Source organism: Dendrobium catenatum, unplaced genomic scaffold (assembly GCF_001605985.2).
Source record: "Dendrobium catenatum unplaced genomic scaffold, ASM160598v2 fragScaff_scaffold_1427, whole genome shotgun sequence".
Classification (NCBI taxonomy): Eukaryota; Viridiplantae; Streptophyta; class Magnoliopsida; order Asparagales; family Orchidaceae; genus Dendrobium; species Dendrobium catenatum.
The window spans coordinates 23,437-39,887 of record NW_021319889.1 but is presented as its reverse complement, the minus strand read 5'-3'; the positions used below and the strand labels follow the sequence as shown (position 1 = coordinate 39,887).

The 16,451-nt window shown below is 32.7% G+C and overlaps 1 protein-coding gene across 4 annotated transcripts in view; it reads right to left on the bottom strand.

The window, feature by feature from the left end:
* The window catches only part of LOC110111126, a 35,498-nt gene extending 19,755 nt beyond the window's left edge, over positions 1-15,743 (bottom strand). The window contains exons 1-5 of one of the 4 annotated variants that reach the window (XM_028700006.1): positions 15,533-15,743; positions 12,078-12,318; positions 10,877-11,042; positions 10,693-10,775; positions 10,544-10,583 (exon numbers count right to left, since the gene is read on the bottom strand). In XM_028700006.1, the coding sequence (XP_028555839.1) occupies positions 10,544-10,583; positions 10,693-10,775; positions 10,877-11,042; positions 12,078-12,184 (396 nt within the window). In that variant the 5' untranslated portion in view covers positions 12,185-12,318; positions 15,533-15,743. The remainder of the gene's footprint in view (positions 1-10,543; positions 10,584-10,692; positions 10,776-10,876; positions 11,043-12,077; positions 12,319-15,532) is intronic. The other 3 variants (XM_020842865.2, XM_020842866.2, XM_020842864.2) reach the window with 3 other exon arrangements.
* Between the last annotated feature and the right edge of the window lie 708 nt (positions 15,744-16,451).

Genomic DNA, 16,451 nt, shown 5'->3' with positions numbered 1-16,451 from the left:
TACCCCAAGAGTTAGTCAATAATATTGATTTAAACATACTTAACGTAGCGACACCCCAAAGACAATAATAAAGGACTCGTCTAGCGAACATAGAAAAATTCTATGAGCTAGGATAGATCCTCGATTGACATGAAACTATAAACACTTAAACCTAGTGACATCCTAAACCCCCAGAATTTTCTAGGAATTTTTAGGATTCTTTAAACCCCTTAATTAACAAATCCTAATTTAAACCCTTAATTAATCCCCGAATATTTCGAAAAATTCTAATAAATTCAAATTACCTCCAAAAATAACTCATAATATATCAAACTCTACATAATTTAACTATTAATCTCAAAAAATTAAAAGCCCCTTAATTGGACTTCAATCTGAACCTTAATTTAATTTTGATTAAAAATTACTCTTTTAATTAAATTAAATAATTAAAAATTATTAAAAATTTCAAATTTACTCCAAACACTTGGGAACATCTTTTTAGGTCATTTTTAACCTTTGGGGTGATCCCAAGCAGTTTGGAGATGATTTGAATCAAAACTCTTAAAATGTCATTTATTAAACAATTTTAATAATTCTCTAATTACCCCAACTTCGAAAATTCATAACTGGTTCCAAAAAATTCCAAATTGGATAAACTAAAAGGCATTAACCTCTAATTAAAATTTAATATTTATTAAAAATATTAGTTTTCCAGAAACCAATCTAATTTAAAAAGTCAACTCTCCAATCAACCGTAGTTCATTAATTAGGGCCCGAAACTTCTAAAATTCATAACTTTGCCTAAAAAACTCTAAATCCAGCAAACTCAAAGTCTAATTACTCCTTGTAAGATCTAATATTTAAATAAAATGCTGGAACCCTAAATCCTTACCTATTTTTAAAAGTGATATTTTAGAACCCCTTAACTTAACAAGTAGGCGGCCAACCTAATACAACTTAAACTTTAAAGAACATTACTCTAAGCATTAAAATGGATAAAGCAACTAAGTTAACTAAAATAGATCCTAATACATTCATATTTAAACCTTAACTAAAATCTCCCTTTTGATCTTCAACAACTTGAACACAAAATAACTTGAACTAATTACTTAACATATGACACATCCAAAGCCACATAAGCCTACTACACACACGTAGAATTGTTTGCAATGGCACGAATTCTAGATCTAGGTTAGGCGGGTGATTTGCCTTTTCTGTTTTCTATGTTGTGGGGCTCTTGTATGTAGCACGTGTGCTGTTTGTTTTGACTTGCTGTGTTTGTTTATCTTACTACTATACTTCCTTTACCTGTGATGTAATTGATTGTGTTAGATCTACCCCTAGGCTAAGAACGATTTATACTAATTCAATCTTATGCAGTATTCATACTCATATAGGATATTGATTAAATGGGACAAAAATCATTAAGCTTTAAAACTAATGATATTTTTTGTAGATACTTCAGAAATTGCTAAGTCCCCCTATAAATTAAAAAAGCAAGGCCAAGTGTGATTGGCAATGAGCAATTTACTTTTCATATATAACTGCTTGGGATGTTGCATATTAATTGCTTGGGATTTTCTATTAGGATAACCTTGCAGGTTGAGTTTGAGTCTAGATTTTTCCTTTTCATAATGCAATTTGATGTAATTTGTAATTAATATCAAGTTGTGAAAGTCTTCAAAAGTAGGGCAATTCAAATACTATGTATCCAAATAGAAAAAGAAAGGTCCTTCATAGAAATTTTTTTATTCATTTGGATACCCTTCTGAAGGGCGAACCATACGAAGCCCGAAGGAGACGATCTGGACAAACACGATCCATAAAAAACCTAAATACAAAGGCTTAAAAATAAAATGCCTTGTTTTTAAGACTTGCGCCATTCAGTAGGATTAGAATCCAGGATCTTATCGGCAGGACTTAGCCACCATTACTTTTTTGTAAATCCTGGATTGTATTTATATGGCACTTTCAATAGACTTTTGGACTTTTTTACTTTATCAATTTTATTTATATTGATGCGTTTATTGTAGAAATTGTCTATTTTTCTTAGGTTTCTTTATTGTATGTGTGGTCTGATTTCATTAGGATTTCTAAAGACTAAAATATTTTCTTACTCATAACTAAGATTTAATATTTTAGCAATGAATAACATAGAAATCTAACGACCTAGGGAATAATCGGAATCATCCGGATCACATGCATATTAAGGCATTCTCTCCCTTTTTAAGACACTTCATCGCTTGTGTGTAGAGTCCAAATAATCCTACCTATGAGAATGATGTGCTGGATCTAGGGAAGTCTAGTATTTCTAAAAAATTATTTTCAAAGCCTTTTTTAACTTTCAAGCATATCTAATTTGGAAGCCTTTCAACTAGCATGCATTGCATCAGAAACTAATTAAATCAAAATTTTAATTACATTAGCTTTAGGAGCATTCATCTTACATAAGTCTAAGGCCAATTAGGAAACTCTCTAGACGTTGGCTTTACTTCCAAAAACTCAGCCTCCCACCCATCTTTCATACAGACAGGACAATATGGGTTTTATGCGCTTAAGGGGTTTTAGCTGGCTTTCCTTTTCAGATAGAATATAAGTCCAAAAAGCATTAAGTACGACACGGGTATTAGTGTTGTGTGTAGAACATTAAAACCACCTTAGATTTAGGGTTATAGGCTACTACATTCGGTGTCTCGTAATATGCCTCATCGGTGGGTAAGTCCCTTCTTCAAGGGCTATAAATCCTGTCTATTCACGTCACATGATGGCGCCACTTCCATCATTCTCTCTTGCATGCTTCGAGTGCATCGCTTTCTTTTTCTCCAATTTCTTCTCATTGCCTTCGTCCCTCCGGATGTTAGTGTAAGCCATGTGTTTTGACTAAGCCGAGTTGAATCATTTCTTTCCCTTTGAGTAGGACTTCCTAATATCCTCTCTATGTGTCAATCCCATATGAGATGACAATGTATGATCCTTAATCGAGAGTCTTCTCAAACTCCGGCTTGAGATGTAATTAACCGCTTGGGCTTGCGCCCGTGGGAAATCAAATTTCACCATCAAATAAATCATATTCGAGCTGACGTATCGGGTGGGGGAAACCCGTTATTCCGATCAAGTCGTACATATTAGTACCCATCAGGGTGCGTTGACGAGAGTCGCTATCCTCAATGGTTAATCGTATATGCAATCTAATCTGCCCTCCCGTTGGCCCGCTTGTGAAGAGCGCGAAGATCTACGATTATCTCGTCCATCGGGATGGTGCGGTCGTATACCCTTCGCACTCTGTTCCCCGCATATTGGATCTCTTTCAGAGGTCCACAATCAAGCCAGACCCTAAGACCACTTCCAATTGGTTCAATGAGTCAAACCAAATTTCTTGAGCACAGACTCAGATTCTGGGTCAACCTGATTGACCAAGTCAACTTAAGTTGACCAGGCCAGTTCAAATTACCCTTATTTAAATTTAGATCATTTTTAAACCCCTTTGAGCTCAATCCCAAATTAATTCGCGCTTGATTGACCATGTTGACCTAGTCAATAGTTAACTTGGTCAATTCGACCTTAATTTGGTCAAAATTAACCTATTTAGGTCAAATACTTGACCCACATGGCATTTAAACACCCCCAAGCCTCCCCTTGACCTAAAATATGGTCAAAGAAGCTTAGATCTCTCTTAATTAACCCTAGGAAGCATCATGGCCATTCATCCTAGGGTTGAGACTATATATAGAGGCTTAAAGCCTCATTAGAGAGGACCTTGAATATTATTCTTTCCCAAAGCTCTCCAAGCGAGGACTCTATTCGTTTGGACTCTCCAGACCTCTCACCACCTATCCCCAATTAATTCCCACCAGTCAAACCTCGCTAGCGGCGATCTTTCGGCAATCCGAGGCCTTAATCAATCCAGGGGTTATATCTTTCAATCCATAGCTTTCAGACCGCGACTTCAACTAGGGAAATATACGTGGACAGTCTATAAGTTTAGAGACCCCAAGATCAACCAAATTCATCATTTATTTTGGGTAAAATCTTAAACCCTAATTTAGGGGACATAGAATTAAATAGCTTTTGATTAATCGCATTTTAAAGAGTTCTATTACATCCCCATGATTTTTGTTCATAAAGGGGATCTAAGTTTAAAATTTTGTGGAAAATGACTCATTCAATTGCGAGAACGAAATATTTTTAGCCTTAAGGTTTCGGATTAGGTCATTTCCCTATTGTACGAAATTGTAATCATTGATCTTACGATACACGGTTAAGATCTCATCTTATGGCTCTTTGATCCGACCACGCGCTATCCATTGACGGACCAAAGCTTTGTTCGGCTCGATCATAGCCATTCGTTTCAAATAGCGGATGATTCGACGGCCAGAAGCTTACGCCAATGTGGATAAGTGATAATGCGTCCTGCAGTATCATTAAGGTAATATTTTCTTTTAATTTAAAGTTTCTGAATTAATTTGATATATTTAATATCAAAATTAAAAGGAAAATAGATTTAAAAATAATTAAAAACTAATGCTTTAATTTAAAATTATTTTCAAAATTAAAAACTTAATTTATTTTAAATAATTTAAATTACATGAATATTTTAATATTAATTAATACTTAATTAAATATTATATTAAATATTTTTAAAATTAAAAATTTATTTTCAAATTATTTTAAATGGCCAGAGGATCTCTCAAAAATATTTTAAATTATTTTGATGATATTTTAATTATTTTATTTTAAAACTTATATTTTTATATATAGGTTAATATATTTATATTTTAAATTTTATTTTAAAATTACATATATATATATATGTTTTGAAAGATTCCTTTGAAATCTTAAACATAGGTTGAGCATATGAATGGAATTCAAGGGGAAGGATTAATGAATAATTATACTCCAATTGTCACTAATCAAATTATTAGTAATATTAATTAGTGTTCAATCTTTGCATGTTTAGGATGCACGAGCACAAAGCCTAGATTTCTACTAGTTTTAAGGACATGGCTTGTAATTGTGTGTTGTATTTACTTATGTTACCCAAGGGTTAGTCATGACACCTAATTTGAACCCGTTCAACCTAGTGACATCTTAAGGATAACAACTAAGGATCTCTTTAGAGAACTTAAAGAAATTTTAGGGATTATGATACACCTTCAAATGACATGAAACTTAAATCATTTCAATTTAGTGACATCTCAGACCCCCAAAAACTTTCTTGAAATTTTTTAGGACCGTTTTTAAGTAATTTAATTAATTAACCCTAATTTACCCCTTTAATTTAATCCCAAATTTTTCAAAAAATTCTAATAAATTCAAATTAAACCCAAAAATTATAAATAATATATCAAACTCTTCAGAATTGAATTCTTAAATTAAGAAAATTAAAAGCCCCTTAATTGAACCTTAAATAGGACACAAATTAAATTTCAATTAAAAATCACTCTTTAATTAAATTAATTAATTAATAATTATGAAAAGATCCAAAAAAATCCCAAACACATGAAAACACTTTCTTAGGTCATTCCTGACCTTTGAAGGGGATCCCAAGAAGTTTTAACTTTATTTAAATGAAAATTCCTAAAATACCCTTAATTAAGCGTTTAATAATTCATCAAATACTAAAACTTTGAAAAATCATTACTAATTTCAAGAAAATTCAAATTGAGTAAACTAAATGGCATTCAACTTCAATTAAAATTTAGTATTTTTTAAAAATATAAACATTCCAGAAATTAGCCTAAATAAAAAAAGCCAACTCTTTGGTCAGCCGTTTTCAATAATTAGGCTCAAACTTCTAAAAAATTATAATTTTGTGTACAAAACTTCAAATCCAACAAATTCGAAGTCTAACTACTCCCCAAAGAGTCTAATTTTTAATAAAAATACTAGGACTCCAGTACTTAGTTTGTTTCAAAAAGTCAACTTTTGAATCCTTTCATCTAGCGGATAGGATGACCCCCGGGCATTCTGAAATTCACTAATTCAACTTAAATTTTAGAGAATATCATCCTAAGTACTAAAATTGACCCACCAACTAAATTAATTAAAATTGACCTCAAAACACTAATATTTAAACTTTAAATAAATCAAATCATAAATAACTTGAATTAATTATCCAACATAGGACATACCCGAGACCACACAGCCTACTACACACATATAGAACTGTTTATTATGACACGACTTCTAGATTTAAGTTACGTCGATATTTTCTTTTTATTTGTTTATGTGATGTTGTGATTTGCATGTGGCACGTGCTGGTTGTTTTAGCTTTCTGTGATAATTGATGTGATAATGATTTTAATTACTGCATTATTTCTATAATGTGATGTGCGATAGATTACTCATAGGTTATGAGCAATTTTGATACTTACGATGTTTTCTTCATGTGATTATGCTCATAAAGCGCAAAAAAGGGACTAAAAAAATAAATTATATATAATTGCTATATATGCTTCAACTATTTAGCCCCCAAATAAATATGCATGATCAAATTATATATAATAGCATGGTCAAATATGACTAGCTTGAGCTTTTTTATTTTCATATATATTAGTTTGGGATATTTGATTCAATTATTTATGATAATTTTGCTGGAGAGTTTAGACTTTTTTTTTTATATTCCTAATGTAATTCTATTCAAAGTATAGAGTTGTGAAAATCTTAAAATAAAACATTTTTAAATATAAGGAATCCAAAGAGAAAAAAAAGCCCCTTACAAGGAATTTTTTTCATTTGGATATTCTCCTGGAGGACGTACTACGAGAAAGTTAAAGAAAGGAGACCAATAGAGGAGCCAGAAGACAAAGATTAAGATAAAAAATTCTTATTTTTAAAATTTGCATCATTCTGTAGAATTAGAATGCAGGTTGTTGTCGATAGGACTTGACCACCATTACTTTTCTACAGATCCTGGGTTATATATTATATGACACTTGCCATGAACTTTTGGATACTTTTTGCTCATATTGAGGTTTTATTTTGATGATGTGTTTACTTTCTTTGTGCAGTAAAAATGACATACTTTTTATATATTTTTTCTTGCATGTGTATGTATCTGATTTCGCTAGGCTCTTAGAGATAAAAATTTTTTTACCTATAATTAAAATTTAATATTCTAGAAATTAAATAACATTTAAGAGATTGTCCGGGGTCGCATGCATCTTAATGTATTCTCCTCTTTCCTTGGTTAAACGTTTCCCGGCTGCGGGTAGAGTTCTGATAATTCGACCTAAAATGACGAGGTGTTGAGGTTGAAAAAGTCTAATCTTCTTAAAATAATTATTTTTATAAGCCTTTTTAATATTTCATTTATTTCTGAATTGAAGATTTTGACTAGCATACATTGCATGAGAAACTAACTAAAATCAAAATTTAATTGCATTAGTCTTAGAAGCATAATATCATTTGTAAGTACAAGGCCACATAAGAATCTCTCTAGATGTCGACCTTAATTTCCAAAGACGCAAACACCCACCCATCTTTCATAAAGATTGGATAGCATGGATTTTATAGGACTAGGTGTTTAGCTGGCTTTCCTTTTCAGGCAGGATATAAGTCCAGAATGCATTAGCTAGAACATGGGTGTTAGTATTATGTGTAGCATACTAAACCCACTCTAGATTTAGGATTTAAGGCTACTATTATTAGTGTCTAGTAGTATGCCTCATCGACGGGTAAGTTATTTATCCTTCGGAGGCTGTAAATCTCACATATCTACGTCGCACGGATGACGTCACCTCTATTTTTCTTTCTTGTATGCTCAGAGAGCAGTGTTGTCTTTCCCCAGTTTCTTTTCCCTATCTTAACCCTTCCAGATGATGATATGAGTCGTGCATGTTTACCAAGTCAAGTTGAGCATTTCCTTCCATCTAAATAGGAAGTTCCTAAAATCCCCCTTATGTGTCAATCCTATATGAGAGAATAATGTTTAGTCCTTAATCGAGAGTCTTCTTAGGCACCGGCTTAAGATGTAATTAATCATGGGAGTTTGTGACCGTGGAAAATCGATTCTCATATCAAATAAATTCCACTCGAGCTGATGTATCAAATGAGAAAAATCTTGTGACTTTAATCAGGTTATACATATCATTACCCGTTGAGGTGCGTAGGTGCAAGCCGCTATCCTCAATGATTAATCATGTGTATGATCTCATCTGCCCTCCCATTGGCCCGCTTGCGAAGAGTGCAAAGGTCTGCGGTCATTTTGTCCTACAGGATAGTGCAATCGTACCCATTTATATTCTGTCCCCGCTGAGCAGTGTCCTTTCAGAGGCCCATAGTATGCTCAAGAAAAGAAAAAATCAGTATATGCCAAGCAGTGAGACACATCTTGCACCTGTCAACTCTACTTCAATGGATCTAGGAATTGTCATATTATATAAATATTATTTTTTAGTTTTTATTAACGTGCACCATGTGCACGTGCATTTATACTAGTATAGAACAAAAATGAGAAAGTTTAAAAAGAGATAGAGTCATCGAATGGCCAGAAAAAATCATACACCAAGCATCCAATCGAAAACTTTCTCTCCTATAGCGAATTATTAGACACTTATCAAGTCTTCCTTTCTAAGTTGGATGATGCATAGATTCCAACCAATATTCAGGAAGCTTTGAATCACCCAGGATAGAGACAGACTGTTAAAGAAGAAATTATAGCCTTAGAAAAAAATTAAACATGGGTGATTACTAATCTCCCATCAGGAAAGAAAGTTGTGACTTGCAAATGGGTGCTCACTGTAAGGCATAAGGTAGATGGTAGTGTTGAGAGACTTAAAGATAGACTGGTTGCAAGAGGATTCCACTATCTTATGGAATAAACTATCAGGAAATTTTTACTCCTATTGCAAAACTCAACACCATCAGGATTCTTCTTTTCTTAGCAACAAATTTAGATTGACTCCTACATCAATTAGATATCAATAATGCATTCTTGAATGCAAACCTAAACGAAGAAGTTTATATAGAGATTCTAATGGGGACTCAGAAGTCTTATGGAAGGGATAAAGTATATAAACTATTGAAATCCTTATATGGATTATAATAGTCTCCAAGAGCATGATTTGGAAGATTCTCAAAATATGTAAAATGCCATGGTTTTAAATAATGTCAGACAGATTATACCTTGTTTATGAAGCAGTCAGAAAGAGACAAAGTAGCAATACTGATTTTATATGTGGATGGCATCATCTTTACTTAAAATGATATTAGAGGAAATAATGAATATCAAGCAAGCTTTATCCAAGGAGTTTGAAGTTAAAGATTTAGGATCATTTAGATACTTTCTTGGTATTTATTTCCCAACGCAAGTATACTTTAGACCTACTCAAGGAGACCGACATACTGGAATACAAACCAGCCAGTACACCTATGGATCCTAAGAAAAAACTTGGGATAAAAAAGGAGAGAGTTTCAATAGATAAAGGCAGATATCAACATCTTGTAGAAAAGCTTGTATACCTCTCCCACACCCGTCCATATATTGGGTTTGATGTATGGTAAGTCAATGTATGAGTAATTCTATGAAGGAGCGCATGGAGGCATATATCAAATCTTAAGGTATTCAGAAACACTTCTGGAAAGGGGCTATTATTCAAGAAAAATGAAGATAGAAAAATTGATCCTTTATTATAATGCAAATTGGGTAGGAAGCCAAGTTGACAGTCAATCGACCACAAGATATTGTTCATTTGTGTGGAGTAACCTAGTGACATGGAGGAGCAAAAAATAATATGTTGTTTCTAGAAGCAGTGTAGAATCTAAACTGAGAGCATTAGCAGCTATTATTTGTGAAGGTATTTGGATTATACAAGTATTGATTGAACTGGGAATAAAGATTGAAGGCATGATAAAGTTGAAATGTGACAATCAAGCCACAATCAATATGGCCAAGGATCTAGTACATCACAACAGAACAAAACATGTTACTATTGATAGACACTTTATATCTGAGAAAATATAGAACTCATAAATTGAATTAGTATATACCCCAACTCATGAACAACTTGTTGATGTTCTAAGGCACTACTGGGCTCTCTACTTGATAAGTTTGTTAGCAAGTTAGGAATGTGCAACTTGTACAACCCAACTTGAGGGGGAGTATTGAATCACGCAGCCAATGGGAGGCCACGTCAGCAATCCGTGGGCAGCAATCTGAGGGTTACAGTTGAAGATCCGTGGGCAGCAATCTGAAAGCTGTAGTTGGAGATCTGTGGGCAGTAATATGAGGGCTGCAGTTGGAGATCCGTGGGATATGATTATTATAATTAATTAGATTAAATATCTTTTCTTTTTCTATTTATTCTCCTATAATGTATATATATATATATATATATATATATATATATATATAATGATTCTAAGAAATAGAATAGAATTTGAATTTCCCTCTAAACGATTTCTTCATTATTTTCCTCCAATTGTTTAGCTTCTACATGGTTGCATAATGAAAGACAAAATAAGGGGCACTTGTATAAAGAGATGCATACTTGGTCAACATAAACAAGTTCCAAAAATACCTTAACTATAATTAAAGATAACTTGAAAAAAATTTAACACTCACATTTGAAAACTGTGAAAGATCTGAAGAATCTGCCCACACTCTACAAGTTGAACAAAAAATAGAATAAGTGATGTTAGTCTATCAATTAAATGGCATAGAATTTGTCTTAGAGGTTTCAAATATAGAATAACAATAGTAAATTTGTCTACCTTCTGTGGATTTTAAAAAGCTGCACTAAAACTCGTGCAGTATGCTGATAGTCATTGTCCTTCAGAACTCCTATGTCCGTGACCTAAATCAACCATCAAAGAGTTCTAACCAAAACAAGCTATAGCTAAAATCAAGGAAAATGAACGGACTATGTTACACAAGAATTTATTACAATCATCTTACTTCTGCTGGCCACCAGCCATGGCTAGTGTCTTTAACCCAGACTATATTTCCTGGAGCTAACCAAGCATCAGCATCTCTAGCAGTTGGTAAAATGGATTTGTCTGAAGAAAGAAGTAACGGCTCTTCGGTGACATGCTTCTTGAGATAGCCGTTTGAATGAGTTTTACTGCATTAAGAGAGAATAAGAAACCATACACCGTTTGGCTAATGAGAGCATAAGGATAAAAAAAGATGGAAATTTAAAAACCAGAAGTGCTAAAACATGTATTGTTTGATGACAACGATAAAAGGCTCATCTGGTTGCTTGGAAAAAAAAAATCACATTTGAGGACTTTCGAAGCTATTTATTTGTAGTGTTAACATGCTTTAGAAAATGATGACTTTAACTTCACACATTTTGTGTTTGAAATGAAATTATATTGAAGAATTTAAAAGTATTTGTGGAGTTTTAACTTTAATTTCACACATTTTGTGTTTGAAAATGAAATTATATTGAAAATTTTTAAAAGTATTTGCAGAGTTTTAAATCAATATTAATTTTTAATTACAAAAGATAAAATGATGGAATCTAAAAAATTCATCATTTTTCAAAACACGATTTTTTTTATAAAGCAATCAAAATGGGCCCCAAGACAAATTCCTCGGGCTTTAAAAATGAAGAAAAATGCAACAAAAGCATTTTACACTAGAATGCTAAATCAGGATTGAATATTGTTAGATTAACAGAGACTAGTAAAGCAGGTTAAGAAAAGAGTAAAACGAAAGCTAGTACTCAAGTAATTTAATATCATTGGATTTTCTTTTGGTTGCTTTAAGAAAATGCATAAGAGCCAAGAGAAAATATATTGTAAAGGATTCAATATGGCCATTAAAAAAAATTTGAGATTGGGGTTGAAACTCCTCTGCTAAGACGTCAGAACATTAGTAGAAGTTTGTGGAAAGTTCAATGCTTTAACAGTATGAACAAGAAACTAATGATCAAAGAGTATGTAGTCAACATCTAGAAGATTATAAAGGTACGAAAAATTTTACAAACTTGAGCAAGAACAAGAAGAGAAAGGAAGAAGATTGAGAAAAAATATTGAAATGAATGTATTTGAAGACAAGGCATTGAAAGCATAAAAAGCTAGAGCAGCAAAGTCTAACTATAAAGATCATAATTCATTTACTAACATTATTAAAAGAATGCTATTGGACAAACCTGTTTCTGTAGGAACTCAGAGAATCATATTTAGTAACTGAATCGACTTCGTTAGGATGTTTCTGAATAGATTCAGACATAACTCCCTGTCCTCCATTGCTAAACATGCCGCACTGATCTAACCAAAATCAGACAAAGCTTGACTATTTCCAAACAAAGAGTCATCATATCCTTGATCAGTAATAGTAGCAAAAGAATTTCATCGCAGGAATTATATCATTATGGAAAAGATGAATGAATACTGCAATGTTTAAAATAGCAATTAACAAGAGCAGTTTAGATCGTAAGGGCAAGCAATCTGGCAGTCAGTAAATGTTCTGATAAAAACACTTCAATAAGATAAGTACACAAATGATAATGAGGAGCATGATCCTCATATAAAACAATTTCGTAGCCCTTAAACATTCAACTGTTGAATAAAATGAGCTTGAATATAAATGCAACCATAAAGATTTCCCTCCTATAAAACAAATGTGTATTCGGTAAACGGCAAACTAAAGGAAAACAATACAGCAATGATCATAACAAACAATCATCACTCTGATTAAAAAAGTCAGACATTAAGGAATACCAAATATAAGAACAATTATTCGAGCAAAGCAATACCAAATATCAACTTTGCCAAACTTAAAAGGAAACTATGTCAACATAATATAAGAAGCACGGGATCATTCCCTGCTAAGAAACTTAGTTAGAGATCTTCAACAAAAAAGGTGTGTATTCGATGCAAGTCCTCCAAACATAAGAGGCACTTCATATTATGCAAGTCCTCCAAACATAAAAGGCACTTCATATTACACAAAGCTTTCAACCTTTCATTTGGGTTCCCACAAATACCAGGGGCACTCCACGTTGATCCTTCCATCAACCGAAATTTTCATAAAGAATAAAACCTGAAAAATCCATATTATTTTCCTCCCACTCATTTCTCCCCAAAAAAAAAGCTCAAAACCTTTTGTGCAAGCTCTCATAGTTGGCCAACCCATCAAAGATGAGAGACCACATCAATAGGGGTGTGCCAAATTACCTGAATATTAAACATGAACAAAACAAAACGATTGATTTGAGTCAATTCTTATTAGGCAAGATTTATAATCTAGTTCTTAACTACATTCAACCAATATGATGAGTCAATGCCCTAAACACTAAACTATACATTCTAAAGAAGATCAACATATGATCCCCTAATGAGATTGTGTATTCTAAGTATAAGAAAAAATAATGAATCTTATGATGAAGTGCACCTTCCTCATTATGAATAAAATAAGGAAGATGAGGTTGCCACGGTGCCCATATACATTAATCAAACTCATGTCTCTTCGTTCGAAGATACATCTTTAATAAGTAGAACAAGGCCATCTTTGTAGTGGAAAAATCATGTTGCCTCAAGGAACTAAACCCACAGCCAAGGCAAGAACATCATTTACCGAGGAGAGAGGCATAGCTCGCCTACTCACATACAAGAGAAGGGCGGTGTCCTTCAGCTTGTTTTATATATATTGAACTATAATGACTTGTACCATCGACGAAAACATGTATCAATGCTCAAAATATATAATGCGTTGATGTTATCCCTTCAATTCAGGGAAACCTTTGTGAAAGCATTTCTTCAGCTCAAGATGTACCAAAACAAGTTAACAAAGGAAGCTTTGAAGAATGTTCATTACCATAAGAAAGTTCCTACAATCACATTTTTTTATAGAAAAGAAAGAGAATAATCCCCCGACCATCTATGGAGGACCAAAATAGTCATAAACTAGGTAATAGTCCTAACTTAGTCCCTGGACTCCTTAAACAAAGATCAAAATGATCATGCCATATAAACTAATGGAAATTAAAATTTGGTGTTAAAAAACAGGATATTTTGGAATATTATTTTCTTCTTGAATTTTTTAGTATTTTGGAATTATAAGTCCTCATTTTCTCCACCACTTTCTAGTATCTCTGGAGTCTATCATTTTTAATTCGTGGAAGATAATCATTCTATCCATAGAATATCTTTTTTGACTAGGTGTTCATAGCTTCTCATATAGGATCCTCTCTTATTCCGATCTAACTAAATTTTGAATACTAGAACTCATATCAAACTTATGTGAAAAGCATCGCTCATTATTCATTAATCAAGAGTATTATTAGTCATGATCAATCAATCATAGGATTTTGTTACTTTGAGTAATTTAAAATATATTGCCTTGATGATAAGATAACACTTGAAACAGAGAATCAGCGGCTAACTATGAGATTTATACAACAAACACATGTTGATTGCCATATTAATTTTATAAGTAAATTGTGCATTAAGCTCATAGTAAAAGGCTCTAGAACAAGGAAGAATAAAATACTTCTTTGCTTAACAAAACCAGAGCAATTTTAGTTCAATCAATATTGGTTTTTCCTACCACTCTAGCGGAGGTATGGATGTAATTCAAAGCAACTTTAGGTATACACTATAAATGTGAGAAATCTGGGCAGTTTCTTACCTCCATGGTTGAATAGTTTAGTATTACCCTTTGTAGTTTAATGGGGCATTTTAACATGTGTGTTTAAATATGCTAATTGTACCAATTAAAAATGCTTTCCATGATGTCTTTCTATTTAGCCTCTTGAAAAACAACACATTTCATCCATGGACATCACCCTTATACATTTAAGACTCGAAGTTTTTAATCGTCCATAAGACAGAAAGATGCTCTCTTGCAACTAACCATTATATTTTTCCACTTACTACGCATAAAAGGTTTTCTGTTAAATTAAATGTAAACTTGAATAATTAATTGAGCAATTTTTTGGCTGCCATACCCACATCGCATAGGAGGGGGCATGGAACATTGGTTAGGTTGCTTCTATTGTGATATAGAGGTCACGGGTACAAATCATAGAAAAAGAACTGTGCAATGCTATTGAGAGGCTAAGTACATGAACCAATCCTAATGCATTTGTTATGCATTCAATATTTTTGGCATAATATGTTTATAGGGTTCAGGCAATACTGACAATGTGGTAGGTAAAACTCACTGCAAAATGTGAATACTCTAGGAAATTCCATCTCAACTTAACAGTTCAAGAAAATTGTGAACCAGAGTCATGCTTATCTTCACCAAAGTCTCTGTATCAATGGAGGATCAAATTAAAGATTAGGAAGCTCGTCTGTAGGTTATGAAAGTGCTCATCAAGATCCAGAAAATCGGTAACAAATTGTTAGTACCGGATAACCTCCTATCTGCTCTCGACCATCGAAAAATTAATTTTCCAGATTTGGAATCATCAGATAGAAATCATCAAATCAACAGACTATTTCACAAACATATCTAAAGCCCTTGAAGAGACCAGGAGAACAACGACCGCCCATTAAAACGCTCAAAATAAGCCAATTGTGAAACCCATTAACATCTTTCTCATGGTATTTAATTAAAAAAGGAAATAACAGAATCAAGATTCCAGAAAGATATACAAACCTTTGCTGGATTGAGTAAAAGCCTAAGCTCCCTCTTTGACTGCAGGTATCAAGTTTCCACCACAATCGGCGTCGGTTGAGTTGAGCTTTTTGAAATTGGGGGGAAAAAACAGGTCAATCGGGCGAAGAAGGCCGGAGAGGATGGCAAACAGGAGATTTATGAACAGTGGAATTTAGGGATTATAATCTGGCTGCCTCGCGGTCTTTTCTGCAGATTTCTACGAGGTTAGACACTTTTCAAGTCGGTTAATGGCAAGAACCGTCTTTGCAGCACGACAGGAATCTATTTATAGAAAATTTAATTTTCCTAATATAATTATAAGTGCATTAAATCAAACTAAATGAAAATAAATAAATTTTATATTTTAAATAATATTATAAAATTAGAAATATTATTTAATTAATTCAAAATTTTAATAAGGAAATTAAATAAATAAATTTATTATTACAAGTAATTTGAATAATAATTATATCCCTAATTTAAGATAAATGAATTTAAAGTTTTAATAAAATAGTTATATTAATAATAATCCATAGATAAAATTTTTAGTAATAAATAATATCAAATTTATCATAATTATTTATATAAAAGATTTATAGAGAATAAAAGTGTAAGCATAATAACTTAATTATTATGTAATTAAATCTTTTTTCTAATATATTACACACAAAATCTTAATTGAATGTAATTTGTATTATAAGATAATTGATATGTCACCAAAAAATAGTCTTGATCCAGCACGAATCTCGAGGCAAAATCAATTTGGAAACTTAAAAAATTAAATCTTGAAGCACCCGAACACCAATTTCAGCGAGCTTATAGTCAAACTGAGCGTCTCGGAAATACGGATCCAACGACACCAAATTCAACCCAATCCGAGCCCAAATGGATCCAAATCAAGGACCCGAAGTGTTGTTGG